Source organism: Phaseolus vulgaris, chromosome 7 (assembly GCF_051622355.1).
Source record: "Phaseolus vulgaris cultivar YP4 chromosome 7, ASM5162235v1, whole genome shotgun sequence".
In the NCBI taxonomy this organism is placed as follows: Eukaryota; Viridiplantae; Streptophyta; class Magnoliopsida; order Fabales; family Fabaceae; genus Phaseolus; species Phaseolus vulgaris.
In genome coordinates this window covers 8209434-8233165 of record NC_143504.1, presented here as the reverse complement: position 1 = coordinate 8233165, position 23732 = coordinate 8209434, and the positions used below count along the sequence as shown (strand labels likewise).

The window sequence follows — 23732 nt, the reverse complement described above, 5'->3', positions numbered from 1 at the left end:
TAATTCACGCAGTTAAAAAGCATAATAAAATAAACCACTAATATAGAACGCAAATTCAACATATTACCATCTCTAATTAATTACTTAAATGTGAAAAAGGTAAAAAGGTGGATTTTACTTCGGGAGTGAGAATGTAATTTCATCAATAATATTGAAGGTTATCTACAAATAAAAACCAGCATCATAAGAGAGCTTAACGCAAATAACAAACAAAATTGAAATTGCCACCACATTAAATAACTGATACAAAGTCCTTTCGTTATGCAAAACATGTCTAGTGTTCTTTAAAAATTGCCTCCTCAACAAAATCTAATCTTGAAGCCAAAACATAACAGCTTAACGCTTCTTAGAGACACCAACAGTCTTCCCCCTACGGCCAGTGGTCTTGGTGTGCTGACCACGGACTCGAAGGCCCCAGTAGTGCCTCAATCCACGGTGGTTTCTGCAGAAAAGAAAGGATGTGAATCTCAAGGGTTAATGCGGTTATCTACACACCAATATTTAACAAGCAATACACAAATTCTCCAGAAAAAATGCTTGGGAAAATTTGTAAATACATAATTTGACTTGTAAAAATATATGGCAGGGTTAGGTTAGATATTCTCATTACACTCATATACCCATATCTACATGAATATGCAATTGATTGCAATAATGTCAATCTAACAAATGAATGGTATTTGGAATATTGGGCATGCTTCAATTAGCTTTCTTTAAAATTATTCGGTTGGTTTCAAAATATAATTGAGAATTCAATAGTCTCACTGACATCTCGTAACTAAATGGCTAACAGCAAAACCAAAATAAAGATACTGGTCAAGAAAGCCAGCAAACTACACTCGAATGGTTTCTTCTTTTCGGGAGATAACTCCATTACAATAAAGACAATCTATCTAATTTCTGAAGTCACACAAAAAAAAACAATTCAGACAAGCAGCTACAATATCTAAAACAAATTAAACAAACTACTAAACAAGGACATAAAACCACATCAAATCCAACAATTCTGCATCCATGTCATATTACACAAACTAAGCACACACTGCATCAGCTAAAAACTATAATTCGGCTTTGTCAACAAAAGCAAAACCAACTTTAATTTGGAACGAATCATCAGACCTGATAAAAAAAATTGAATAACTCAACAACAAATAGACATAGTAAATGAATGACCTGATTTTCTTGAGTCTCTCCAAGTCATCTCTGAGCTTCATATCGAGAGCATTGGACACAACCTGGGAGTACTTGCCATCCTTGTAATCCTTCTTCCTGTTAAGAAACCAGTCTGGGATTTTGAATTGCCTTGGGTTGGCCACCACAGTCATCAGATTATCCAACTCAGCAGCACTCAACTCACCAGCCCTGACAGTAGCACAAAGGGTGTCAAAAAAAATCCAAAAACAAGTGAATCAGCGTGCAATTAAACTGATCAACAAAACAAGTACCTCTTGTTCATGTCAACATCAGCCTTTTTGCAAACCATGTTGGCGAATCTCCTACCAATACCCTTGATGGAGGTAAGGGCAAACATTATCTTCTGCTTGCCATCGACGTTAGTGTTCAGCACACGGAGAATGTGCTGGAACTCCTCGTTTGCCACCAGAGCCTGCAACATTCGTAAAACAAATTCAGTTACCGATTAAGGATTCTTCAAAAATTGAACTTTTTTCATCAACGCGCAGTGAGAGGTGCGACGAGATGGGCATGTACCATTTTCGCCGCGAAAGTGTCGTTGGAGAGTGACGGTCGCCGCTGCTATCGGTGCTGGTTGAATGAGGATCTGAAACTCTAGGGTTTGGGAATGAGTAATGTTATACAAATGTGCTGAGCCAGTTCTAGGGTTTTGTCGTGTGGGCTTGCTCAACTTCAATGGCCCATTTAGGACCTCAGTTTGGGCTTTGGTTTTTCTTTTATTTCTTAAATTAAGGGAAAACTAATTGATGAGTAACCAAATACTTTCAACACCCGAATAATATTTTCTTACACCAATTTAGAATATTTTTTCTAATTGCTGTATTGCGTAATCGGCACCAATATAATTTTACAAGAAAGATACAAATTTGTGAATTAAGACGAAAAAATAACTTTTTGCTTTTAGGCAATTCTCCCTACCATGTAAATTTGAATATGCACCAGATTTTTCAATAAAATGAAAAATAAAATAAGAAAATATTTCAGTGAAATGACAAAAATTGCCTTAAATAAAAAAAGGTACGGATAAAAAAATACTTTAAGAATTTTTTTTTCTGAAATATATTTATAGATTTAGATTTTTAAAACATATTTCTAAATTTTTTTAAAAAAAATATTAATATATTTTTAGATTTTTTTCTGAAATATATTTTTTTCACTTTAAATTTATTTTTCATAATGAGATTTTAATTTTTGAATTCTAGATTTTTAAACTTAAAATGAAAAATAAATTTAAAAAATTTAAAAGATGATAGGACGCAGTTCAAATTATTACGGTGCATAAATAATTTGTCTTGCTTTGGGTGATCCAAAATTAAACCAAAATCAATAATGTAATGAATTAATTGATAAATTCTATATATTCATTTTTGTTAAAAAAAAAATACAACTATTTTCAATTTTTAAAAGCTTACTGTTATCATAACACCTCACTTCAGATCTTGTGTTATTTTATGCTATATTTTTCTATTACATACTTGTGTATACCTACTTATATTTTATTATTAGTTTTTACAGATTTTATGTTATGTGATTCCCCATGCCTTATGGGATACGTTTTTAAAGTTACTCCGTTTTTTATTTTCTTGTTTTCTGATGTTTGATTACAGTGAAATTCTTATTTTTCTTCCATTAAAAATATTATTAAACTATGATTTTTTTTTCTTGATAATGCATATTTAATTTCTTTTAATATTTCATGTACATAATTCTAAAATCAACGGTAAAATAATTTACTATTCCCATATTTTTAGATTTTAAAATTAATTTTTATATGATTCTTACATACTGTTTTATTATCATGAAAATGATTGTGATTTATATTAATTTTACCAATGTTTTAGTATGTTTATATATTCACTTTTTACAAAAATAAATAACTACCTTCAAACAAAATCAAAGTTTTTAAAATAAATTTTCTTTTAGAAGACACTTTTAGGTTAAAAAAACGAAAATTCTTTTACTTTTAACCTTTTAATTTTTGTCCGTACCTAAATTTTTTCCAAGCTAAATTAATGACATTGATAATTAATCAATAGTATGTCTAAGTGAAGTAATGACAGTCAAATAATCATTAGTATGTCTAACAAAATCAGTAATGTCGTCTTATATATGTTTAATTTTTACATGTAAAAATATAATTTAAAAAAAGTGATAGTACTAGATAAAGCAAAATTTTAGTGATAGTACAATTGTTTTATTCACATGCATTTCTTAGTTTTCATTTTAAAACAGTTCCAATATATAGATTATATTCAGAAATTGCTTACGGAAAGAACAGAGATTCAGCATAATTGAAATCAAAATGTGCGAAAGAATTAGATTGTTGGTATCAGATTGTTTAATGAGCAAAAGACTGTTAAGAATCCCAATATCACTCTAACCATTGCATGATTAACAATGTAATCACTAAAAGTGAAATGGATCAGTTATAGCTAAATATTTTTTTTGCATAAAAACACACAATCAAAAACAGTAATCACTTGATTTTCTTGAGTCTCTCCAAGTCATCCCCAACTTCATTTGACTGAGGTCAGGGCGAACATTATCTTCTGCTTCCCATCTACGTTCGTGTTCAAAACACGAAGTATGTGCTGGAACTCCTCATTTGCCACCAAAGCCTAAAAAAAACAAGGGTCAGATTCAAATAAAACAACCCAAAATCACTAAAACCCAATTTTTAATCCACATTCAATCACAGACAAAAAGAATAACTTTTAAATTCCTGATTTCGAATCACAGGTTAGGTTACAAATTGTAATAAAATTTGCATTTTTATGATCATTCCAAAGAGAAAATAAAAACTCCGAAACTCTATAAAAACATGTAACCTAAATATGAATAACACGAGGAAATAAGAATAATAGAAAGCGTTGAATTAAGCACCATGTTGAACGCAAGGGATGCACGATTCCGTGAAGTGAAGCGGCTGAGAGTAGGTCAACACGGTTCCTAGGCTAAAACCTTAATGTATTAGAAGAGGGTTCTAATATTTCTAGGACCATAGATGATTAAGGATGATCTTGAAGCTTTGATGTCTCCAAATCCATGGTGTTTGATGAAAGACTGAAGTTGTTACTTGTGTAGGTGGGATCTGGATAGATTAATGTGTAATTTACTCTTTGTTTGAATCTAAAACAGTTTGGAATCAAAACATTTTTGAAAAAGATTGTTGTATAACGAAGTGGAAAAACAACCAGTTATTTCATCGTTTCATTCGATTTTTGACACTTAGAGGTTTTTGAAAAGGATTTGAAGTTGTTTGACTTGGTTGACTTTGCTGACAAACTGATTTAATCGGTTGTTTCGAGAATTCAACCGATTGTTTGTTGAAAATGCATAACACAATTTATGTTAAGTTTGCAAATCAACTTTAAATGTTTTCTAACTAAATAGGATCCTTTAAATGTTCTTAACATCTTTAAGAGAGAACAGTTTTAGACATTTTTTAAAGTATGAAAACAAATTTGAGTTTTCAAGATTTGCATTCAAGTTTTTGGGTTTTCTCAAAAAAGTGGAATATGATTGATGCAATCTTTTGATTTGATCTTCATCGGGTGTAATCCTTTCTGTATCTCTAGTATTTCTGAATACTGGTGTGTAAGTGCAAAATCAGAGGGTGTTCTGATAGGAAGTGTGTGACTTGAGGTGTTTAAAGTCACTTATTTGGTGATGTGTTTGTAATCTGAATTTTGATTGCATAGTATATATCCCGTGGTTTTCTAGGGACTGGATGTAACTCTTGGAATAAGAGTGAACTAGTATAAATTGCTTGTGTGCTTTTCTATTGCCCTGAACTCATTTAAATTATGCTTTTAAGTTGTTTTTAACTCTACTGATAAAAACAACCGGTTGAATCGCAAAAACAATGATTGATTTTTTGACAATCAACTTAAACAGATTTTGATTGATTGCTTTTTGAATTTCTATATTTGTGATTTTGCATTGAATTTCATTATACCTTCAAAGTTTGCGAAAATCTTTCATAAACAATTCACCCCTCTTATTTAAAGTCATATACTCTAACATCATAGGTTGGCTTCATAATGAGCCTTATCCACCCAACTTAAGGCGATTTCTTCCTACACCTCTATGCTCTCTTTCTGCACCTCCGTATAAGAGATCAAATGACAACTTTACCCTTTTCTTCATTTTTTTTATTAACACACATATTCTTCTTATTTTTTTTAGATTCTAAAATTTCGAACTCTAAAATTTTAATTACAATTTTGTATTCTGAATTTTTAAATTCACAAAATACCTTCTAAAGTTTAAAATTTTTTATTCTAAATTCTAGAATTCAAAACGTTTACGAATTCTAAAAAAAAAAAAAAAAAAAACTGCCCCTTTTGCTGTAGGATAGTTTTGGAACAAAAAAATTTATGGAGGTGCAGGAAGGAACTATGGAGATGGAGGAAGAAATTGCCCCAACTTAATTGAAGCCCTTTTATGTATATGGGCCTAATGTTCGGGAGTCCTAGAATTGCCCTTGTTTTTGGACCCGTCATGTCGGCAATGTTTGATTTTTTTTAATAAATCCCTTTTTCAATGCAATAATTGTTATTGTTATTAGGTATCTCACTTAACATTAATGTGTATTCCTATTTATTTAATTACATTAGACACGTGGTTGATAATAAGCATATAATTTAAAAGAATATCAATATCCTCATAAACAAAAAGTAGCAAAGCAAGGAACCATCTCTACCATATTTAAATTTTTAGTTTTATTGGAAAAAATATTATAATATACCTACCAATTCATTTTTCATAGCTACTTTAAATGAAATCTTCTCAAATTCTTTGCACAGATTTTAGTCATTTAAATAGATATTTCCTATATTTTCCTTTTGTTTCTGTCGGATTACTTTTTTCTTATAAAATTTAATTGAGTTGTTTATTATAACAGAAGAACATTGGCATAAATAAGTTTTTTATTTTGCATAAACAAACAACATTTTAATCATGTTATTACAGTGAAAAAAAAATACTTTTCTGATTCATTACAATAATAGCGAAAGATTTTGAAAATTTGCATAACAAGTATTACATATTCAAACTTAATTTAAAATGTTGAACAAGGATATATCTAAATAACTTAATTAGACGAATAAAAAATATTTTTTTTTACAAATTAAAATAATTTGTGAAAATTCTTTCATATAATTTATTTTAAAAAAAATATCTTTACTTGCGTATAAGTTTGTATTAACTTATAAAAAAAATATTGATTCTTTTTTATATAGCAAAATTGTGAAGAAAATCGTTTAAATATGCCAGAAATCTTAAATATAAAAAAAAAAACTCTAATAAAACCAAGTTGAGGTTAGACAAGTATTCCAACATTTAGGTTTTAATAAAAACCAACATATTTTATGTTTATCATTCTATATAACATACAATACTTAAATCACAAGTAAAAGAACAAAAAAAAAATTATTTATATAAAAAAAGTATAGTAAATTCTGAACGGAAAAAATATCAGTAAACGAATACTGTATTTAATGAATGTATTGTAAACATTGTTCCAAAAAGTGATTTATAAAAATGAAGTGGGTTTTGGCATAAATAAATCAAATTTTGAACGAAATAGAAAGAGAACATAATTCGTTTTTCCCATTAATAATTTTTCTTTAATGACCTCTATAGTTCAATTCGATATGAACTTGAAATTTCCCAATTAAGCAAAACTCAAACCAACAAAATTATTATTATACTTTTGTGATTAAAAAAAAATCATAGATAAAAACAAAATGAACAATGCATGTGATCATCTAGATCCTAAATAATCTGGTATTCGACAATCATGAAGTTACATCACGAGAATCCAACCACTAACATAATTCCCTATTTTTATTTTTATTTTTATTTATTTCTATTACTCCGTGTTGTATACGTGGCAGCAGCACGTGGCTGTGATTTGACCCACAATCTTTAATCTTACCAAATTCAAGTCTAAATTCAATCAATTAATTAATTAAAGTGTCACAACTATGTCCCATACATGGCCAATACGTGTAAGGCTGAATATGCCACCCAAGTTTCCTTCAATTCACATAAACCAAACAAAAACTAAACAAAAACTTTATCATTTTTGTTTCATTTTACAATTATTTCCACAGTTTTTTATTCATAGATAATTCTTACTAAGTGAAGTTTTTTCTTATTGTAGTCTAATGCCATAATATCATTGTTTTGCTAAATATATTCAATATTTTAGATAGTTGCTCTTAAATTATGGGTTTTCTTTATAACACGATTAAGCATAATTGCATAATAACTTTTTAATCTGTTAAAATCAATTATTCTTCCCAGCTGAAACCAAAATTAAATTATTGTGTGATTTTTAATTAGCTAAGATATTAATATTACAAGTGTGAGGTCACAAATAAGTTGTATGGTTTCGTGTGACAAATGACTACCTATATTTGATGTGCTATTTTGTTTTATGTTTTTTTTTGTGAGATTTGATATATAGACAACCTTTATATTATATCAATCTTAAAGTCTTGTTGGAAACCACAAATTTATCTAACTGTATATAGACAATTCGCATGTCTTCACGTGTAACTGGCAGGTGTAAAATTTTCTTCAATTTAAAATATAAAAATTACATTATTTATCAATTATTATACAATAATTAATAAAAAAATATTTTTTATAATAATTATTTTAAAAAAATTAAACATAACTTATTGAATATCTTACTTGATTTTATTTATTAGTAGTCTTAATATTATACGTTAATTTTAAATCTATTTCTCAGTATTTAAATTTAAATGTTAAATCTTAATTAACTTTATAAAAACATTATAATTATTGTAAGATCATATCTCTCTAATAAGATATGAGATATTTAAAAGAATATTTAAGTTTTTTTATGGATGGATGATATATTTTTTCTTACATTAGCCATTCATCAATTTTTTTTATAACAGCAATATATAGATTTAGTTATTTTTTTTTGAGAAAGAATATGCTTAAACACATGAAATGGAATGTCCTTTTGTTGCCGACACAAACGAACAGTTCGTCAAGTAACAACTGCCATTCAAATGGTCCCATACCATCACACCCAATCTTATCCACTTCAATTATCTTTCTTTTATTTGTTATTTTCTATTATTTTGCAACATAATCATTAAAATCTTTTGTCCTAATTTTTTTTTTCTGCAACAGTACAAATATTTAATGTATATGGGGTATTTTTATAAAAGAAAATATAAGTGGACAACAAAATATAAAATAAAATAAATTCTTTAACTCTACAAGATTTTAAGATCTGTTAATCCTTTGATTCGTTTTTGTTGCACTATTTGAATTTAGGTTTCAACCTTAACTTATTATCATTGTTCTATTTTTATTCGTAATACTTCAATAAAATTTCGTACTTACTACTTATGGAGGCTAAGTTTGGCATTGAACAAAAAAAATTGAGAGATAAAGAAAAGAAGTGAAAGTATAAAAAAAAATATGGATAAAACTATATAAAGAGGTAAAATAAAGATTGGTTGAGAAGAAGCAATTTTTTTTTAAATATTATTTAATTCATGCTGTAATTTTTTTTTAATGTAAACATAAATAAATATTTATTATTATTATTATAAATATTATCAGTATGTTATTTTATTTTAAACATTTATCATTATTACTATCATTATCTATTTTTATTTTTTAATTATTATTATATTACTACGTGGGATCTTTGAAAGAATGGGGGGACGTGGATCAAATGCATGATGTTTGTGAAGAGTGTGGAAATGCCTTTCTCTCCTGCTTGTTTTCATTCACATGCGGAAAAGAGAAAAAAAAAATTATCTCTACTTTATTTAATAATATTTTCTCTTGAATTACCTTAATTTTAATTAATGTTTGACCTTTAGTTATACCATCAGAACTTGTATTCTTTATTTAGTACAAGTAGATTTTAATGTAGCTAATTGACTTCCTTATATACGTGTGTTAAGTTTTTTCTTTTTTTTTGGTTATAAATAAGAAGAGTTAATATCATATATCAGAATTTATAATTAAATAATTATACAAAATATATTTATATTTTCGTTCTAATATAATTAAACTTTAATAACCAACAATTGATTGGTTTATAATAAATTAGCTGAGTTCCTAAGAAAAGTTTGAATCCAAATTTTATGTAGAAAATAAAAAAAAAACTGAGAGAGAAGATAAATCATAATTTTTAATAAGAACTAATAATTGACAATTATTAAGCCTTTTATATTATAGTTTTAAAAAATAAATTATAACATTACATATAATTTTAATTTTAATACACAACCTTTATACATTTCCTGCATTCCATTAAATTAAATTCTTTACATGTCTCCGTTTATACGAAAGTATACGAGTAGTGTATAACTCAATAATTTATTCACGCAGCTCAATTATATGAAAATATTATCCTCGAATACTATTCATGCCATTTTTTTCAATAATGCATTTATTGTTTGTTGTAAAAAATATAATTATTGAAAAAGTATTTGAAAAACGATTTATTACTACTTCACCGGTTAAACAATAATCATATGTATTATTTACGTTAGCACCAATGCCCGTCAAACACTGAGCACAAGAGGTTAATATATGAAAATTGTGCTTATTTTTGTCCTTGTCTTCTATAAACAGTATCATTATAAATCAAGAAAAACTTCATTGTCTTTCGTCCAATTTGATCTATTTTTCGCGTTCCAAACAAGCATTTGTTAATATATCATATATATGACAACTCCAAACAAGTAATTACAAAAAAAAAAAATACATCATATAATAAAAAAAAAGTGGAAGGAGAAATTCTAATAAAAATAGTTAGTTAAATGTTTGAACAAAACTTAACCATCGATCAAACTAATATATTTGATATCAATAAGATATTTATTAAAGAAATATGAAGTTATAATAATCTGACTTTACTTGAAAGTGCTTAAAAAATAAAATTATTTATAAAAATATAGATTATTTCAATTATTAAAAGATTTTTTTTTAAATAATGATAAAAGTAAGAGGCAGAATTTGCTAGTTATGGAAGATAATTTAATGCCCTACCAAAAAAGCAGGAAGTTAAGAATCGTGTAACAGGTTACATGGTCACCACCACTTTATAAATACCTAACTACTCCTTCCCAACTATCACATCCCATCTTACTTCAACTCACTTCCCTGCTCACCCTTCTACCTTCTTCTCCATTCATTAACTATCCCCAACAACCACCATGGCCGAAGAGAAGCACCACCACCACCACCTTTTCAACCACCACAAGCATGAGGAGACTAAGCCCATAGACACCGAGACTGGTTACGACAACACATCCTATGAGTCTTCTGCTGCTGCTGAATACGAAACTACTTTCAACAAAACATCATTTTCTAGTGACGACCCTTCTGGTGGAGGCTATGATGAAGGCCGCAGAAAAACAGGTTATTCTGCCATTGATGAGTCTTCTGGCGGCTATGGCACAGGTGGTGGATACTCTGACACTGCCGATGCTGGCTACACCAAAACAAGTACCGGTGGTGGCTATGGCACTGGTGGTGGATACTCTGACACCACCGATGCTGGCTACACCAAAACAAGTGCCGGTGGTGGCTATGGCACTGGTGGTGGATATTCTGACACCACCGATGCTGGCTACACCAAAACAAGTGCTGGTGGTGGCTATGGCGTTGGTGGTGGGGATGTGTACTCTGATACCGCTGACGGTGGCTACGGCAAGAAAAGTGGTGGTGGCGGCTACAAGGATGATAGCGATGAACGTGATGATGATGTTGATTACAAGAAGGAGGAGAAGCACCACAAGCATCTTGAGCACCTTGGCGAGTTAGGTGCTGCAGCTGCTGGTGCTTACGCCTTGGTAATAACTTTCTTTACCATTCTTATTTGCTTTATACTGCATACATACATGCATATTATGTAACACTATTCACACAATTCACTTCAAAAAGTTATCAATTAACGTATCCACTATAATGTTTTCTTCTGTTTGATCTCATTTACTTGATCTTTGTTTCTTACTTACCATATCACTTATTTGCAGTTCTTATATATATTTTCCTTTTTATCTTTTTTAACTATCTCTTTCACATCACCCAATCCAGTCAGAATGAGGTAGACGTTGATGATTATTTTCAAACCAAGACCTTTTTTTTATTTCTGATTTTGAAATCTCGTAAAAATTTGTCACCGATGTGTTCTTTTTTTTTGTAAAGTGATTTTTATAAATAGACTTTACGGATCCTCATATTATAATTTAAATAAATTTAATAATATAAATTGTCTTTCTTTCTACACATTGATATGTGCAATAAAGTTATTGATTTATCTAGAATTAACTTGTGTATGAAATATGGTTTGTTTGAGATATGCTTTGAAAGGAAACATAAAATGAGAATTGAAGTTTGATATGTACATATAAATATAGCATGAGAAGCACAAGAGAGAGAAAGACCCAGAGCACGAACACAAGCACAAGATAGAAGAGGAGGTTGCAGCAGCAGCTGCGGTGGGAGCTGGTGGATTTGCCTTTCATGAGCATCATGAGAAAAAGGAAGCAAAGGAACAGGAAGAGGAATCTCATTCAGAGAAGCGCCACCACTTCTTCGGATGATCAAAACCAAACATTTATAATTATGCAACCAATAAGACCATATATATTCCTTCTACTTCCCTGTATGCTTTTCGCTTTACATGTGTTTCTGTGTCTTTAAGTTACATATCTTCCACTTTATTTTGGGAGTGAATGGCTTCTGTCCACAATATTTCCTTATAATCATCAAATATATTGTGAAATGGTTTGAGATTGTTTTTTTTTTAAAGTATATCATGTGTTCCACACAATATGTTAGGAGACAATCATTAATTAATTTAGATATATATATCACAAAATATTTTATTTTTAAATTAATAAAATACATACATACATTATATATATATATATATATATATATATATATTGAAAAGAATGAGAAAAATAAGAAGAAACGAATAACATGAATTGTTATACTTACTTCAAAGTTGATTCAATAATTGTATTTTTTTTTCATTATTTGAAATATGCATAAAAGAAGCAAATTAGAATTAGAAATTAACGTCTCTAAACGAGATGTAATCCATTGACAATTCAATTTCTTAAACATTTCTGCCTAGATTTGTTTTAATGGATAAAGAAATAATGAATAAATGAGAATATTAAGATACTTCAATCCTATTAAAAAAACACCTCTGAAAATTTAACATGTTTATTAAATATCAAATTAAAAATTATTTATCAATAATAAAAACTAATTTAAAAATTAATAAATTTTATTCTCTAAAATTTACTATTTTTTTTAGTAATATGATAACACATTCTCTTCCATACAAGATGTCAAAAAAAAATAATAAATACCAAATTTCTTTCAGAACAACAAAAATATTTGAAGGACCTATATAACAATTATATACTAATTAACATTCCAAATATCTTTCCTACATCTAATTTAACTTTTCAATTCAATATCAATAACTCATGAACAAATTCAGTATCCTTCCGTTGGTTCTTCTAGAAAAAAGCGACAGATCAATTGTTTATTTATACTAAACAATCAAGTAACTTCTACCCATAGTCACATAACAACTTCAAAAGACTATTTCTATTTCCTGAAACAACATGCAGCCATGTACCTTTCACAACCCATAACTTCAAGTGCACCAACAAAAGCTCAACCATCTCACTGATTCATTAATCAAATTTCACTTCCATAAATACAACCTTATACACTTCAAACACTAATCGAGTATAAGTATCAATTTCAAAATTACTCAACAACAAATTTAATTAAATACTCAACAAGGCCTAGGTTTGATTCTGGAAAAGGAAAAAATATATTTTATTTGGAAATATCTTTATTTGAAAAGGTGGGGACATAAAGCTTAAATATGGACAACGCACACAATGAGAATTTTACTTTCTGATTTTACTTAATTTTACTTTTTACTTTATACAGCAATCACTATATTAAATTTTAAGGGGTAACGGGTAGTAAGTGGTTACCGACAGAAGTAGGATAGAAATAAGCCACTTTTTTGCAAAATTATGATGACCATAAGAAAATGCAATCTCAGTGAAAAAATCACAATCACATATGCAAATATCAACGTTGCCAAAATTCAAAGAGGTTTCAATTAAAGTGGGAAGAGGACAACAAATGGGCCCGGATGATTGAATAACGAACACAAAGTATTGGTTTTATGTCGGATTATGTTTGAAAGTTTAGTTTTGGAAGAAAAATAAAAGAATATCAATACTCACACATTGCTTACCCAAATCATAGTCCATTTTGAAGGTCCATCACACACAGTCCTCTCTCATTCATTTTTTTTTTTCACAAACAAACTTCATAACACCAAAAATCTCATAATTTTCTCTTATTTCAATACACAACACATTACAGATTAATAAGAAATAAAATCAATTTATATTATATAAATTAATCAAAATCTTATTTTACAAATTAATTCTGTAAATTTGAATTAAATTTAAAATTAATTTTTAATATAATATCAGAATTATTTAAATTAGTGTAAAAAAATTTTATAAGTCGATTTTGTAAAATTGAATAAATTTAAAATCTAATCTAAATTGTAAAGGTAGATTCATCAAACTTCTTTTTAAACAATTTTAAATAAAAAATTAATTTATTTCATAAGTTAAACTTAATTCATGCATAAATAATAATTATAATATTTTCATATTCATTTTTCCATCAACCCAACTTAATCTAAATCAAATTATATGGGTTGGTTCAAGTTAATAAAACCAAAATTTGAAAAGTTGATGAATCTGAATACTTTGTATTGCTTTTAAATTGGTCATCATTTAGTTCCAACTTTATTGGATGACCCAATCATACATTCGATCCCATTCAACATTTTGAGTGTATTTTATTTCGGAAAAAGATAAGTTGGCATCCAACAAAATGTTAATATCCATCTAATACTTTCATTACAAGTGACAATTATTACCATCATTGAATAAATTAACTACACCACATATTATATTAGAGATTTTTCAGTGATGAATCTTTAATGCTGATTTTAAGATTAAGATGTATTTTTCTATAAAAACTCTCAAGATATTTATAATGATAAAAAATTCATATCTTAAACTTGTTTTTACTACAAAAACATTTATGAGATCTATAAAAAAAGTTATTTAAAATCTCAAGCTGAAATCTATTAGTAAAGTAAATCTTGAATGATATATTATCAGATCTTATATTGTCATTAAAATACTTACTAAAAGTAATATAAGATTTTAAAATAAGATGTTTTACTAAAGATCTACACCAGCTTTCAGATTTAATTCTAACTACTCTTCATATTAAAACCAAACTGATGAGTTTAAATAGCTGAATAAGAATTTATTTAGTGTTCAATTTAAATTTTCTTAAAAGTCTTGAGTTTAATTTAAATTGGAATAACAGCAGTTGAATGAGCCCTGAATAAAAAAATAGATAGATAGAAGATTATACCGATTGACTTTAAAAATATGTAGTTTTGTACTGTAGTTAGTTTTTTAAGAGAGTTCTAATTGTTAACTGATTTTATCGGTTATTGTTGAACTTAAATATAATATATTAAATTAGTTGACTTTCATATTCATAACTTATTATACTTTTAAGTAAAATTAAAATTAAATTTTTTTATAAATTTATATGTATCATGTCCTATTAATACTGTTTTATATATTATATTAGCATTAAACAAATAAAATAATAATATTTTATTAAAGCAAATTTAATCCGTAACGATCATTAAATAAAACATTTTTGTTATCAAAGTACCTTTTTTATTACATGATTAGTTGAGTAGAAAGTGATGGAGAAGAAGTAGCAATCAATCTTATAGATTCAGCAAATGGTGGACATGTTCTGCAATGAGCACAGACACACAGTGAGAGCAACATGGATTGTAATGAAAGTGAAAACACCACAAACCTTAAAATTGCTAGACTCTAGATAGTAACAAAAGTAGCCCAGTTCATTTGTGAAACGAGGCTTCATATATTTTGGCCCAATACTATTGCTGTAACACAGCATAATAATATTTATAGGACAACCATGTTTTCTACAGCTTTCATGTTACACTCAAGTGTCCAAAAGCAATAGTAGGTTCTCAAAGGTATAAAAAATAGGAATACTAACAGTAAAGCAATTCACCAAGTTATAGTAGCTTTTCCCATACATACTATATAGTAAAGAAATGAATATGTGCTTTACTTGCACAGTTTTGTTCTTGGTGATACAAGGATCCCTTATTTTGAGGAAAAATTAAGGATCATGGAGGTTGAGTTGGGGCTGAAGATCACAAGAACCAAAGATGAAAGCACTTCTGTTTCTGATTTTCAGTTTGCCAAAGACAGATCAGGACCTGTCTTCTTTTGTAAAGAAACTGATGCAAAGCTCACCCTCACTGCACATCTTAAAGGTTTCTTCACTCTTGTAGAGTTATGTTAATCTTTTCTTTCTGTATTAACATGTATGCTTATGTGGAAGTGCAGGATATAAGAAAGAGGACATTGACATCAATATCAGCAAAGATGGCACTGAGATTTCGGTGAGTGGGGAGAGGGAGGTGCAGGAAATGCAAATGATTCCTTTCAAGAAAGAGCTCAAAACCAAAGGGTTTGCGAAGAAGTTTAGAATCCCTGATGGGGCGGTTTTGGATCGGATCAAGGCTAAGTATAACGAAGTGGATGCAGTTTTGACAATTGTGATGCCAAAGATGGAAGTGAGAAAAGAAATGACTGAAATTGAGGAGGTGCAGGAAAAAGATGAGGTAATTGTGGAAGAAAATGTTTTAGATAGCATGGCACCAGAGGCAGAGGAAAGAGAGGTAGAAAAGGTTGCAGATAAGACTGAAGAGGAAACACCTCCGGTGAAGAAGCACAAAACACCATGGACTCCTTGTCCTCCTTTCTATTTTGGAGGATCAACTTTGCTTGTAACTATTCTATTTCTTGTAATGCAATATATTAGATCGAGAAAGAGTTAATCTTTTTCTTGTAATGCAGTATAAATTGGAAGAAATGGGTGAAGAGAAAGAGTTAATTTAAGTTTATTCAAGGATTTTTTTTTTTTTTTTAGAGTCTCCACCTATAATGTATTATCTGTGTATCCACATATATAGTTATGGAGAATAAGCAGTTTAAGTTATGAAGTGGTGTATCTACTTGAATATCCATTATTGAGTAGTTAATGAAGTAAAAACTTCAATTTATGAGTCCATTAGTTAATAACAATAATGAAAAAGAGTTTTATATCTTTGAAATATAAGGGAAAATCAAATAATATTCTATATATGACGCTATAAGGTTTAAGTAAAGTAAAAGAATAAAAAAATAAATAGCATAATATAAACTATAAAATGAATGAGTTAAAGTTAAATTTATTATGATTTATAGACTTTTGAAACTCTTTTTTTTAGGATTAATTACAGTGGATGTTAAATTTTCTTACCAGAAATATAATAGATTGTTTGGATAAAAAAATAAAACTACATAAGTTAAAATAGATAATCTTTGATGGGTATGTATAAAATGGAGACTCAGATCTCCATTCAGAGTAATTAGAATTTGACTTTTTGAAAAGAAGCCCATACAAATTTTATAAAACCACTCATTTAATAAAAGTCAAATTAAGTGCTTCAAAAGCCTTTTCAAACCCACCCAATTTTTCTTTTGTAACATAATAGAAAATTATCACAAGTTTATTAACTTTTACAGTAATCAATTTAAAAGAAATGGATGTAATAATTTCTTTCTTATTAAAAATGTATATTATACTCAAAGCATGGAAATTAAACCGTAAATAACATGAATGGTTTAAAATATTTTTTCTCACAATGGGTGGCATATACTTGAGTACTAAGTATAATAGGCCCAATAGTTGACCTTGTCACCATTACATATTTGTTGCCCATTTGCAAAAATGGTCCAAAAAAGGGTTAGTACTTAAATCACAATGCTGATGCCTCTTCCTCAAGTTTGGTTATTTTAATGAGCATTTTGAGAACACTGATTAAAGTGAAGAAATAAAATCAGAAATTAAAAATAATTTAATCAAATATGTAGCATTATATATTAAAGGTTTACTTTTTTCTTTTAGTTTTTTACTCTTTGGGATCTGAACAAGTAGAAGTTACTTCCTTAAAAAACAAGTTGGAGCTATTCGAGAAATAGATGAGTTTCTTCTTCGGAATCTATCAAATTATTGTCATGTTAATTTTGATAACATTTGTCTTTGTTTTTTGATAACATGTTTTAAGAATAGACAAGGAAACATTTATTTTCAACACACTTTATAGGAGAGGAATCCATGCGTTGACTGTTGGCTAAATATTGAACTTCTAACTGTGAACCTCAACCCATTTTTGTTTGAGAATCTTCTCCTGAAATTAACATTATTTTATTTCTCAGTGTCACGGGAACTCTGTTTATGAGGAGTTCATTTATTTACTTTTTATATTTATGAAAGATAAAATTAAATGGTGTGGTGTTTTACAAATACTTTCATTTCAAGAACAATTTTACTATTTTTTTTTCACATCCAAACTCTCCATTTGAGGGTTCTGCGTTCTTATTGGAGGTAATTTAATGTCATGAAAAAATAAAATAAAAAGAGTGTAGAAGCACCATATACAAAAATGAGATTAGTTACTTTGTGAGAGAGGGTGAATCCCTAAAAAGAAAAGGGTATTGATGTGTGTTATATATAGTAATATTATATGCTGTTGTACTATGCTTAAACAATATTAATGGGTTTATTTGAGTAAGATATGGCATGACCAAAAGGTATGACTTCAAATCAGCATCTTCATTAAATAACACGTGTTAAGGTTCTATTTTATTTTACAGCTTCTAATCTTTTAGGCTGCGTTGCTTTGTTGTTATAGTAGTAGAGACTATGGTATACGGAGCTTTAGAAAAATAAAAACTATTTTTTTTAATGTATATAATATACAAATAAATTCTTACTGTAATTTTTCATGTTTTTTTATGGTACTCATGGTTAATAAAACTGAAATAGAAAATATTTTTTTGGACATTAAGTACAAAAAAGTCATTGCTGTTGAGTAGTTTTTTTTTAACAACTCCTTGAGTAGACTAATTCTTTTTTTTACACCCCCTCACCTTGAGTAGACTAATTCACCAATTGTTCAACTAATCTTGAGATTTTTTTTTTTCATCCAACAATTCTCAATACTATTATTTTAATTTTTTTTAGAAGAATGATAGAGGGACAACTTGTTCCATTATACAACTCTTAATTGATAATATAAAAAAAATGTATTTTTGTCATTTCATACAAAAATTGAAATTTAAATAAAGAAAGATGGTTGTATAGTGGAGCAAGGTGGTCAATGTATCATTTTTCATTTTTTTATATTATTTAATTATAAAATTTATTTTTATTGTATTTTTTTTAAACCATTATATCGGAATTTGTATACCACTTTTGGATTGTGAAATTATAATTTTTCTTGTGGAACATATGCGTGACAAACTCTTAGGTTAGGTGGACACAACAAAACTATCATTTAATTGCATGCTACAACATCAACTAGCTACAAATAAAAGATCATACCTTCAACTTTAGTCATTCTATTGTATCTCAGAAATTGTTCTTTTATTTAAGATTACATAACATAATTAAAAGCAAACTATCTTCTTAATGTATTTATATTGTATTGAGCTGGAAAGAGAATAGTTTGCTCCTGAAGCAAAAATCATACATTCTTCTAAACCTAGGCACAAGTTGCAGACATAGCATGTGCATACAGATAGATAAAGATAAACTAGTAGAAATCATCATGAAGACACTTAAAAAGACATCAAAATAGATTGTGATTATTTAACAGTTGAATGCCCCAGCTGTTGAATAATATTACTTCGATGTCACTTAAAAGATATAAAAGTAGATTGTAATTATTCACATAACATGAGAAACAAAATGTGTTCAATCGAATAATAACAACAACGAATTCTAGCATTGTCTTACCCGCTGAATCAAAACCATGATATTTTCCAGCAGAAAAAGAGTGAGTAGCTATCAGAAAACCTTTCAAACATTTCCAAGTTCTAGCACAAATGTTACACCCATAGCCAAATCATGATGACTTTGAGAGATGTCATAAAGAATACATTGACATCTAAACAACAATTTTTTATTGACCAGAGCTACTGTCACTGCCTTGAAATTCAATCCCGGATGGCAGTAACCAAGTCAAAGTCCATCAACTTCAACGGGCAAATAAATAAAGACACAGATAACAAACTAAACTTGTGAGATTTCCAATTCGATATATGTGATCTTACAGTGAATGGATGGCTTAAGGGTGCACACTGGTCTGATTTTAATTGACCAACCCAAATGCTATTTCAAAATCTTTTTGAGACCGTATTTTCTTAACACCGGTCAAATAGAGCAGAAAAAAAAGTACTTGACCAACATTAATGTCATTCCGAATTCAAGTCCACAAATGATGGTGGAACAAAAACAGACTTAAGCATATGAACCAGAATGTCTTTTTCTACGTTGAGTCCTTACAGTTTAAAGGAAATTAAACAATCCCAAGACTGCAAAGGAAATAAAGATTGTACCATAATTTGGTCTCCCAAACCAAACACAGATGTTGTTAGTATATGAACCAAAAGGATTTGGCTAATACAATGACGGTGCAGAAAGTTACAGCGAAATTTGATTATACAAAGCAACGTTACAAGACAAATACAAGAGGAGAGGAAACAAGCAGCATAGATCACCATGATCTACTTCAATATCCTACATTCTATACATTTTATATGATTTTTAAGTACAAGAATCCTCCACCTCACCCTTTCCTCGTAGGCATAATCTTCATTTCAAATTACCAGACTGTCATTTTCGACTTTTTATATCCATTAGTAATTCGCTTCTTCATTTAGTAGTCTTCTATTTCCATAGAAGCAAAATTAAGTTATCACATCATCTCAACTTCTATTTCATTACAGCACCCACAAATAAATGATGCGGGTAACAAGTTACTCAGCATGGGTTGGCCTACCAATAGAGTCAAGCCCTTCTGTTCGACTGCGAACAATTCTATGGAAAACCTTCCTTACTTTGCGCTCCAAAGGGTCTAACCCGTCTTTCAAAGCATCACAAACTTGTGAAACCTCCTGCATTATCTGTCTAACCTCCCGTTCTTTCTCCTCTGTCAACGGGAAGTGCACAGAATCAGACAATTCATTCATCAATCTAGAACATTTCTCAATCTGATGAATCTCCTTGAGCAAGCCACAAGAATTCTTGCGCTCCCTCTTCTTTGACTCCTCCAGGATCCTTTCGTGAAGAGAGAGTAATGCAACAGCCCAGGAGAAATTCCTGGGAATGGTAAAGTGGACTTGTAATCCGCGGTCCTGGCACGGAATTGCAGCCACAAGAGCCCACATAACAAACAACAGGATCGAATTCATGATGAACAACGTCATTGCAAGGCCACCGGAAGCCACAAGATCATTTGCCTTAGGTGGATTAAGGCTGCTCCCGATTGCTTGGAGCTGCCTGGCAGCAGACCAGGTCCGAGAAACACTCCATGAAAGCGATCGAAAATGCCCTAAAGACCGATGATGGGAATTACTGCTACTATGATTGTGACCATGACTATGGTTATGATGATCTTTACTACCAGTGCTGCGGCCAAAGGACCGGTTTCTATGCGCAAGTGAGGCATTGGAGTCCTTATCGTCAAGCATCCCAATTGCCAAATCAACGAGGGCCTTTTTGGCTCTTCGAAATTGGCCCTCGCCAATGCTCCTCTGATGCCCCAATGCATAGAGAACAATCTCCAACAGCTTCTGCCATTGGCGAATCTGCTCAATCCCATCACGAATTGCATTACAAACATCCAAAGCCTTCACACTGCGCTCAAAGTAATCAGACACCATGCGATCCAAGGGGGGTCTCAACACCTGTGTCTTCTGGGTGCGGACAATGGCTCTGAATTCGTCTTGGCAACACAGAAAGCAATCAAGGAGCTTCCCAATCCACGATAGTGAAAGCAAATCATCATGGGCAACCGAAGAGAGTTCCATGAACCGGTCAGTGACGTGTTGCTGAAAAGATTCCATCTCAGCCTCCAAGCTTGACCCTTCCATGGAAATAGAGTGAACCTGTTCGCGACGAAGACTGAAAAGTGAACGGCCAAAATGGGGTAAAGATGCAGGAGACGACCCTCGGTAGTCCGTCGCGGGCATTCTCTCGTACACAACGCAACTTACACAAACTCACTCAATCCTCTCCTCCAACACCTGCCTCATAAACCCAGAAAGAAAATATCCAAACGAAAGGAAATGTTCTCTCCAATTTTAAAATCTTTTCACCTCACTTTCAAAACTAGAAATAAAAAAATCAAATTTCACACACGCAATTCTCAAAGAAACTGATACCCCCAAAAAAGAATAATAATAGCAATCTCAGGTTTAAAACTTCTACAGCTGCAATTTGAAACCCAGGAATTGAAAACTCTAAATTTTCCTTGAAATTCGAAATTGAACCTCCTGAAACCAAAAAAAATCCCTCAAAATTGAAATTATAGTCACTCCAATTGGAAAACCTAATTTTGGTTTAAATTTGAACTGAGTGAAACAAGGAGTTGAGAATCCAAAACAGAAGTCAGAAAATTTCAAAGGGCGATAGAGAGAGAAGCAGACAAGGAAGTGAGAGAAGAAGAGAGAAATGTGGGGAGAAGTGAGGCATGGAACCCTAGTAGGAAGGAGAGGGCTTATATTGGAGACAATTGGACCGCGTAATAGGGTGGTTGGAAAATAAAAACAGCGAAATGCGCAGAAACAAATAACAACCCACAAAAAAAAAGGAAATCTATTTTCCCCAATTAGAAATAATTAATAAGTTTAGGTTTTAATCCATGGTTAATTAGTGAAAATTTTAAGGTTGAGAGAGAAGTTTGAACGCGCACCCAACACGTATCGGACACGGTGGCAAGAACCAAGATTCTTAGTTAGCGGCGTAGATCCCAACAAACACGTACGGATTATGTATACGCCGTTGATTTTCAAACAGTGACATTTCAGTTATCACCCCTGTACGACAACACCTGAAGAAAGGAAAGGAAGGGTTACCTTACCAGTTTTTTAATTTTTCGAAAAAATTAAAAAGAAAATAAAGCTAATTTTTCCTAAAACTGAACTGTATTTTAGTATTAAATAAAAAATGTTTAATATATTTAAAACTAGTAGAAACAGATTAAATATTTAATATACCAAATATGTAGAAAAAAATAATAAGAATATGTCAGAAGAAAATTTAGAGTTTTTTTTATTAAAGGATTTGAGGGTTTGAGTTTGGAACAACCATACATGCGGCACCACGTAAAGGAATGATGGGATTTGGTGTCACATGGGTCCGAGAAAGACACGTGGAATACTCCGGTGTGTACTTGATGTAACTGCTCAAATAATAATACTCATTCAGTAGTATGTATGTGTATATATAGAATATTTATTACATCTTTAAATGTAAAGTTATTTAAATTTAAAATAATCAAATTACTATTAGGTAGCTTCACTTCTAGCTCTCGTAATATAATTGTTTAGGTGAAAACGAGTTTAAATTTTAAGATTTAAATTTATCAAATTATTATTATTATCTTAAATTAAAATTATGATATGATTTATAATAATTACTTTTAAAAATCCAATATTGTAATCCATGTGATTGATGATAAAAAAAATATTTGTGTTTTTGACATGGAAGATTTTTAGAAAAGAAAAAATTGAAAGAAATGTAGGGAAGTGTAAAAGGGGGAATGGGTTAGTGAGAGAAGACGTGGCTGAAACAACCGAGTCTACGATGGCGCGTGAGGGACTGGGTCAGTTGAATCAAAGTTCATTTTATTGGCTGCTTTCTAGAAAAGAAAAATGAAATGATAATAATTGGTAGAAAGGTTCAAAAGTGCAATGTATCTCTTGAGATTCTAATGGGTGGAGGAAGCAATGGGTATTATTGTTGTATTGGTAGCTATGATGTGACACTCACATCCATCATTACTTTTTCTTTATTATTATTATCTACATATCAATATCTCTTTATTTTACTTTTTCCTTATCAATTGTGGAATTTAAGTCATGACTTAGCCAACCACAAGTTACATCAACTTTGCCGTACGATTTTCTTTTCATAACTGAATTGCAAAATACCTACCAATTTCTTAACTTCAACTTATATTTGCAAGAAATTCGTAAATATATAAAGAAATTTCCCTTTAAAAATATTATCAATGATTATTTTTCTTTATTATAACATCATCTTCATAAGCATATCTTATTATATAAAAAATTAAATGTATAAAGTCATGATAGTTAATGGAAGTATTCAATGAGTAACATTATGTTATATTTTTAGTGATAAGTGTTTATAGTACACACACATATATTAATTTCTTTACGTATATCACCTTATTTAATATACTTTACCATTAGCACATAATG

General features: G+C 29.9%; 4 protein-coding genes across 4 annotated transcripts; 2 read left to right on the top strand and 2 right to left on the bottom strand.

The window, feature by feature from the left end:
* Window positions 1-193: 193 nt before the first annotated feature.
* LOC137827869 (small ribosomal subunit protein uS13z/uS13y/uS13x) lies at window positions 194-1883 on the bottom strand. The gene is made up of 4 exons (XM_068634224.1): window positions 1711-1883; window positions 1446-1606; window positions 1174-1362; window positions 194-442 (listed from the first exon to the last, which is right to left on the bottom strand). Exons 1-4 carry the CDS (start codon window positions 1711-1713, stop codon window positions 337-339), a joined length of 459 nt encoding a protein of 152 aa, XP_068490325.1. The 5' UTR covers window positions 1714-1883; the 3' UTR covers window positions 194-336.
* An 8347-nt stretch (window positions 1884-10230) lies between these two features.
* LOC137828021 (uncharacterized) lies at window positions 10231-12012 on the top strand. The gene is made up of 2 exons (XM_068634419.2): window positions 10231-11057; window positions 11625-12012. Exons 1-2 carry the CDS (start codon window positions 10419-10421, stop codon window positions 11808-11810), a joined length of 825 nt encoding a protein of 274 aa, XP_068490520.1. The 5' UTR covers window positions 10231-10418; the 3' UTR covers window positions 11811-12012.
* A 3383-nt stretch (window positions 12013-15395) lies between these two features.
* LOC137828067 (HSP20-like chaperones superfamily protein) lies at window positions 15396-16398 on the top strand. Its single transcript, XM_068634487.2, has 2 exons — window positions 15396-15670; window positions 15744-16398. Exons 1-2 carry the CDS (start codon window positions 15523-15525, stop codon window positions 16235-16237), a joined length of 642 nt encoding a protein of 213 aa, XP_068490588.1. The 5' UTR covers window positions 15396-15522; the 3' UTR covers window positions 16238-16398.
* Window positions 16399-19914: 3516 nt separating this feature from the next.
* LOC137827851 (protein ROH1D) lies at window positions 19915-22070 on the bottom strand. The gene has a single exon (XM_068634206.1). It carries the CDS (start codon window positions 21477-21479, stop codon window positions 20265-20267), a length of 1215 nt encoding a protein of 404 aa, XP_068490307.1. The 5' UTR covers window positions 21480-22070; the 3' UTR covers window positions 19915-20264.
* Between the last annotated feature and the right edge of the window lie 1662 nt (window positions 22071-23732).

What these genes read in the sequence shown, in the direction of transcription:
- LOC137827869 (XM_068634224.1), bottom strand. An exon ending in GATGTTGACATGAACAAGAG is followed by an intron (nt 1,363 to 1,445) that starts GTACTTGTTTTG and finishes TGCTACTGTCAG; the next exon opens with GGCTGGTGAGTTGAGTGCTG. An exon ending in GAGAGACTCAAGAAAATCAG is followed by an intron (nt 443 to 1,173) that starts GTCATTCATTTA and finishes TCTTTTCTGCAG; the next exon opens with AAACCACCGTGGATTGAGGC.
- LOC137827851 (XM_068634206.1), bottom strand. Translation starts at nt 21,479, where the DNA reads ATGCCCGCGACGGACTACCGAGGGTCGTCTCCTGCATCTTTACCCCAT.
- LOC137828067 (XM_068634487.2), top strand. Translation starts at nt 15,523, where the DNA reads ATGGAGGTTGAGTTGGGGCTGAAGATCACAAGAACCAAAGATGAAAGC. An exon ending in CCTCACTGCACATCTTAAAG is followed by an intron (nt 15,671 to 15,743) that starts GTTTCTTCACTC and finishes GTGGAAGTGCAG; the next exon opens with GATATAAGAAAGAGGACATT.
- LOC137828021 (XM_068634419.2), top strand. Translation starts at nt 10,419, where the DNA reads ATGGCCGAAGAGAAGCACCACCACCACCACCTTTTCAACCACCACAAG. An exon ending in CTGCTGGTGCTTACGCCTTG is followed by an intron (nt 11,058 to 11,624) that starts GTAATAACTTTC and finishes ATATAAATATAG; the next exon opens with CATGAGAAGCACAAGAGAGA.